The 6,175-nt window shown below is 61.4% G+C and overlaps 1 protein-coding gene across 1 annotated transcript in view; it reads left to right on the forward strand.

Annotated features, from left to right (window-relative positions):
• The window catches only part of LOC102440599 (caspase recruitment domain-containing protein 14-like), a gene marked incomplete at its 3' end in the record, with an annotated part of 15,169 nt that extends 9,355 nt beyond the window's left edge, over positions 1–5,814 (forward strand). The window contains 9 exon segments of the mRNA XM_023749112.1: positions 321–440; positions 962–1,087; positions 1,417–1,566; positions 3,039–3,111; positions 3,114–3,154; positions 3,629–3,765; positions 3,881–3,975; positions 5,396–5,456; positions 5,622–5,814. Coding sequence (XP_023604880.1) covers positions 321–440; positions 962–1,087; positions 1,417–1,566; positions 3,039–3,111; positions 3,114–3,154; positions 3,629–3,765; positions 3,881–3,975; positions 5,396–5,456; positions 5,622–5,814 — 996 coding nt within the window.
• Positions 5,815–6,175: the final 361 nt, after the last annotated feature.

Here is a 6,175-nt window from a genome sequence, read left to right on the forward strand (position 1 = left end):
TCCCCCCCACCTGCAGAGTGAGCCCCAGGAGTCTGGTGTCGCTGGGTCCCTCTCGGGAGCTCCCCTGCAAGTGCCTAAAGCAGGAGGCTCTACCCTGAGAGGCCTGGGCCTCCAGCACCTTCCAGTCCTGCCAGCCACGCCCAGCAGAGCCCAAGGGCAGTTTCTTCTCCCGCCCCCCCCCCCCCCCCCAGGCCTCTGTTCGGCCTCCTGGGCAGTAATGTCACTCACCCACCCGCCAGCAGCCTCCAGCTCCCGTTCCTGGGACAAGCTTCCCAGGGGCAGGCGTGTGGGAGCGGGCGGCTGACCCCTCTGTGCCCCAGGCGGAGAAGGACATCCTGGAGCAGAGCCTGGACGAGGCCCTGGAGAGCAAGCAGGAGATGGTGGACCGCATCCACTCGCTGAGGGAGCGGGCCGTGGCCGCCGAGCGGCAGCGGAAGCAGGTGACCGCGGGCTTCACGCTGGGGAGACGGACTTTTCAGTCCATGCTGAGCTTAAGACCAAGTTTGCCTAAGTAACGGGTCACTCGTTAGTTTATTCCTGTGTCAAAGCTGTGTTAGCACCAACTCATAGTCCGAGACTAGAGTCACGGCCAGTGGGTGGGTGATGAGCAAAGAGGCCAGGCACATAGGTGGTGAGAACAAGGGCATGTGCAGGTGCAGGTGCATGGGGCCCGGTGAGAGCCGAGGGTTTGATGAGTGGCTGCAAATGGTGAGGGGACGGTGGGGAGACGGCCGGCGGACGAGCATGAGCCGGTGAGAGGAGTTATCTGTGCGCCCTGCTCTGGGCGCGGGATGAACAAAACAGCCACACGCGCAGTGCCCACGCGGATCTGGATGGCTCAGCGCCGTCTGGTGGGCACAGCATCTCTGCGGTGCTCCTGGAAATCGCACTCAGGGAGCGCGCGCGAGCTCACCCTGTTTCTCCCCCTCCTGTCCTCCACGGCTCTGACCCCTCGGTCCAGTTCTGGGAAGAGAAGGAGCAGACCCTGCTGCAGTTCCAGAAGACCAAGGTGGACTGTGAGATCTACAAGGAAAAGGTGACCGCCCTGCAGAGCCAGGTGGCCGAGCTGCAGAAGGAGCGGGACCAGGTACTGGAGAGGCGGCGGGGGCCGGGAGAACAGGAGCTGGGGGCTGGCGGCCTCGTGCAGCCCGCCCTGCCCTCCGTGGCAGCTGCTTCCAGACTTGGGGTCTCCCTCCTTGGTCCAGGCGGTTTCTCAACTCCCTCCATTGTCACCTGCTGACGTGCTCACTGTCCGAGACTACAGGTCACGTCTAGGGCCTCCCTTCATTTCTGTGCGCACTCTGGGCGCGGTACACCCACACACGTGACACGATTGTGAACGGTGGCATGTGCCTGCGGGTGAGCCAGTGTTCGCCGCCTCCTCATGCCCGGGGCGCCCTGTGTCCCGGCCCGCAGGCCTACTCGGCCCGAGACGCCGCCCAGGTGGAGATTGCCCAGAGCCTGGCGGAGAAGGACGCGCTCCGCAGGAAGGTGTTCGAGCTCACGGACCAGGGCTGCGACCTGCGCCAGCAGCTCCGCCAGCTGCAGGCTGAGTCGGCACAGGGGGTGAGTCCTGCCCTGCTGTGCACCTGGGAGCAGGGGCAGCATGTGTGTGGGGGAGGGGGCCGGTGGGAGGCAAGCTGGGCCCCATGCACGAGCCCTGGTGGTGGGCATTGGAGATGCACAGTGGGCAGCTGGGGCTGCTCTACCTGTCCCTTCATGATGATGTCATGCACGTCCTGGAAGGGGTGGCCCGACAGAAGGTTCTGGAACCTGTCAGGTGTGGTGTTGGGCTGAGGAAAGAAAGACGAAGTTGAGCTAAAACGACTATAAAAGCCCTAGTTACGGTCTGGCTGGCACCTCCAGTCCAGGCACCTGGTGTACAGGCAGGGGCCCTGCCCTCTGAGCGCACAGCCCCAGCCCTTCCTCCTCACCCTCCCACATCAGCCACATGCAAAACACATGTATGCGCAGAGCAGACTGGCGGGCAGGCGCACACTGCTGACTGCGGGTCTGCATGTTGGAGGGTGGGTGAATTTCTCTTTTCTGATTGGTCTGCCCCCCCCCCATTTTCTATGTGCAGTGTGTATAGACACATGTACATACATTATGTACCAGGTGTGTAACCAGGAAAGAACTGTGTGCACAGGGGTGGGGAACGTCCAGCCCATATAAGGCCCACAAAATCATTTGGTCTGGCCCTACCAAGGCATTAAGGGTGGGTTAATTAAATGTTTGATCAAATAAAGCAGGCTAATTTTTAAAAATGTTTTCTTTTTAAAATCCTATATAATAAGAGGGTAATATGCAAATTAGGTGGAATGACTAGAACGACCGCCCGACCAGTCACTATGAGGCGCACTGACCACCTCTTTGTCCCTTTCCCCGGCTGGCAGGCTCCGATCGCCATATGGCGAATGGGGAACCGGGGGTGGGTGGCAGTGGGGGGCGGGGCCAGCTGCAGGCAGCCAGGGAAGAAGGCCCTGATCTCAGGCCAGGCCTAGGGACCGTATCCACGCACGAATTTCGTGCACCGGGCCTCTGGTATATTTATATTGGTTTCAGAGAGGAAGGGAGAGGGAGAGAGAGAGAGAAACATCAGCGATGAGAAAGAATCATGGATCGGCTACCTCCTATATGCCCCCTACTGGGGATTGAGGCTGCAACCCGGGCTTGTGCCCTGACCAGGAATCGAACCGTGACCTTCTGGTTCATAGGTTGATGCTCAGTCATTGAGCCACACCTGTTGGGCACCGGCTAATTTTTAAGCTGATAATTTTGTATGGCCCGTGAATGATGGCATACATATCCAAATGGGCCTTGGCAGAAAAAAGGTTCCCACCCCTGACGTATACCCTCTACTAGAAATGCAGTGCCGCCCCCCAAGCCCAGTGCTCTGCATCCCAGTGGCCAGCCGGGGGTCCCAGACTGGAAGCCATGAGAGAGGGTGGAGATGGGGGTGGTGCCTGGGTAGAAACCCCGAGAGCATCCGAGGGGACCCTTTCCTGAATTAACCAGCTCCTCTGGCGCCTTTGCAGCCCAAGCAGGAGGCGGGGCCAAGGGAGCCCTGGCGGAGGGGAAAGCAGCGGCTGGTGCGCATGTTCGCCATCTGCCGCGGGACGACAGTGACAGCAGCTGCATCAGCTCCTCCGAGGTACAGCGGCGCCCTCCGCTCCTGGGGACAGACCAGTGCAGACGGAAGGGCCCGGCGCATAGGAGGTGCTGAAGGGAGACTTCAGTGGACCAGGGGCTGCATCCAGGCCCTCACCGTCCACCTGGCATCCTGTGCCCACTCAGCACCCTGCACAGCCCACCCATCAGCACGTGATCCTCACTAGCCAGTCCCCTGGTCTCTCAGGGCCTTGATCACTTTCTATGTAAAGTGGGAAGATTATTTTTTATATTTATTGTGAGGACTAAGCGACATAAAATACAGGAAACAGCTAATAGAGTGCTGGCACATAGTAGGTGCTCAACGAATGTGCCCTGGCTGTGAGCTCCCCCTCCCCTCCCTGTCCCCTCCTCAGCCCTGATGTTGGTGGCCGTGGCTTATTCCCTTTCCAGAGCAGGGAGGGGTCGTGAGCCCATGAGCTCCCACTGACCCTGCCTCGCTGTCCTCCTGTCTCAGCTCTGGTCGGACCTGAGCGCCACGCCCAGCCGCGAGCTGGTGGACAGCGTCCGCTCCAGCAGCCCAGTGCCCCCCAGCCAGCTGTCCCTGTACAAGCGAGCCACCGAGGACTTCCGGGAGGATCCTTGGTCCTTCAGGTAGAGAGGAGGGCATCAGCGTCGGATGACACGGGTCCCCTGCTGGCTCACCGGGGACGAGGGCCGGGCAGGCGCTGGGTGCTCCGGTCCCAAGCCGTCCCCTTCCTCCGCACAGTGGCTTCTCAGAAATCCTGGAGGGGGACTGGGGAGGCTGCCCGGCAGCGAAGGCGGCTGACGTCGACCTGGATTACGAGATTGTAGACAGAGCAGGTGAGTGTGTCCTCTGCCAACCTCTGCAGCCGCCCACCCCCCTGAGCTGGGCCAGGAGGAGACACGAGGACAGGTCTTCCCCGGGCCCAGGCAGAGGGAGGGGAACTGGACCGCCGCCCTGACCCTGGCCCCTGGCAGTTCAGGCCGGTGCCAGCTGCTCTGTGTCCTGGGTGTCCTGTCCATTGTCACCAAGCGGTGAGGGAGTTGTCTCCATGCCTGCTCAGCCCAGATGTTCAGACAGCTGCTCGTTTCGTCCCTCCTGCTCTGGACCCTGGGCACTCGGGCTGCCAGGGCAGCACGGCGCCAGGCTGCAGTGCCCCCTCCTGCTGGCCGGGGCACCTGTGGGAGCCTTTCTCCCCTTTCCCTGTGGCTTATGCCTTGTATCTGTCACTTACCTGGTTCTCTCTCCTCAAGCCGTGTGCCCCTCATGTCAGCCTCCTTACCTTCCCACGCTGCACACCTACCCCAGTCTTGGACCTCACACAGAGTAGGTGCTCAGCACCCTGCCTGGAATTCACCCTGTGGCCACCAGGGGGTGCACGCACCCCATGCTGGTCCACAGAGGCACCTGTGTGTTGGGGCAGTGGTCACGTGGCCAGAAACCTTAGCCTTCCTGGATCACTGGTGGTTTTGTGACAGTGACCAAGGGAAAGGCTCCGCCGGGGGAACCAGCCTGGCTGTGAGGCCAGGAGGACGGGGTGCTTACTGCTCCTCTTCTGTGTGACCCCACATAATGCCCCCCTTTCACGCATTCTAGTGGAATTCACCTCTACGCCAGGAGCACCCAGTGACCTCCACTTGGCTGGAATGTATTCACGAATAGGGTTTCCCCGTGAGCTGGCACAGGCCGCCGTGGCAGGCGACAGGCAGCTGTCCGCCCTCTGCTGGCCTCCGGTCCTCGGGGCGGGCGGTCCACCAGGTGGAGGAGCAGCCTCCGCCGCCCACAGGGAAGCCACCGCCTGGGCTGGGCCCATCGGCCTCCCAGGCTGCATGTCAAAGTGCAGAGCTTGGGGACCCCCAGGGACATCGAGGCCTAGGACTGCCAACTGGAGGCCTCCGCAGCCAGCAGCTGGCGTGGTCGGGGGTAGCGGGAGCAGCGATGCAGGCGGCAGGCGCTGTCATGCAGAAAGGCGGGCCCGGGTTCCACCGGATTTGACTGTTTGGATGAAGGTGGAAGTAGATTCTAGCTTCCCCATCTCATAAAACGTGGGCAACATTCAGTCTCACAAAGGACACAGTGCAGGCCAGACCCAGGCAGGGCAGCTCTCCACCAGCTCCTCCAGTGTGGGGAGATGAGTCAAGGTCTCAGCAGGAGGGAGGAGGAGGACGAGGTCAGCGCAGCCGAGGTGGCGGAGGGGCCTGAGGTCGCGTGTGGCCTCTAGGGCGGCCGGCTGGTGTCTGAGCCTTTGCTTCCTCCTAGACCTCCTGGAGTCTGAGCACAGCCCACAGCTGATCTCCAGGGGCCCCTGCGTCTCAGCCAGGTGAGCGGAGGGGGGCCGGGCCAGCAGGTGGCAGAGTGAGGGCTGTTGGCAGGCGACAGCCTTTTGAGGGTGCGATCATGGCAGGAAGGGGGGTGGAGAGTTCCAGAATGCCGGGGCTGGGGGCAGAGCTGGGCTGCACACGAGCTCCGTGGCCCCTTCCTGCAGCAGCGTCCCCGTGCGGCGGCGGCCGGCCCGGAAGCTCCCGAGCCAGGTCACGGTGCTGGCCTTCCAGGGGGACGCACTGCTGGAGCAGATGAGCGTCATCGGCGGGAACCTCACGGGCATCTTCATCCACCGCGTCACCCCTGGCTCGGCGGCCGACGAGATGGCCTTGCGCCCAGGCACCCAGATCGTCACGGTGAGCTTCAGGGCTCTCATCGCTGCTGTCTGAACGGTGGTCTCATTGTCAGCTCCCGTGCGTGTGCGTGCACGTCTGTGTTCAAGTACACAGAACGCGAGATTCACCACTTTCACTCTTTAAAACTTTTTGTTGTAAAATATTCATGATGCTGCAGAAAACATAAATGTACAACTTAACTAATTACCATTAAGTGACTGCAGTAGCGGGGAGGTGACGTTGATGTCGCTGAAACTTGAACTTTCACCTTTTTAACAATTGTAAGAAATTCACAAAATAGGCGTCACTGTTCCCAAGGCTGGCCTGTCCCCCAGAGGAGACCCCGCCCCCACGCCACGGGAGCCCTTTCTCCGTGTCTCGT

Source organism: Myotis lucifugus, unplaced genomic scaffold, assembly GCF_000147115.1.
Source record: "Myotis lucifugus unplaced genomic scaffold, Myoluc2.0 scaffold_2927, whole genome shotgun sequence".
NCBI lineage: Eukaryota > Metazoa > Chordata > Mammalia > Chiroptera > Vespertilionidae > Myotis > Myotis lucifugus.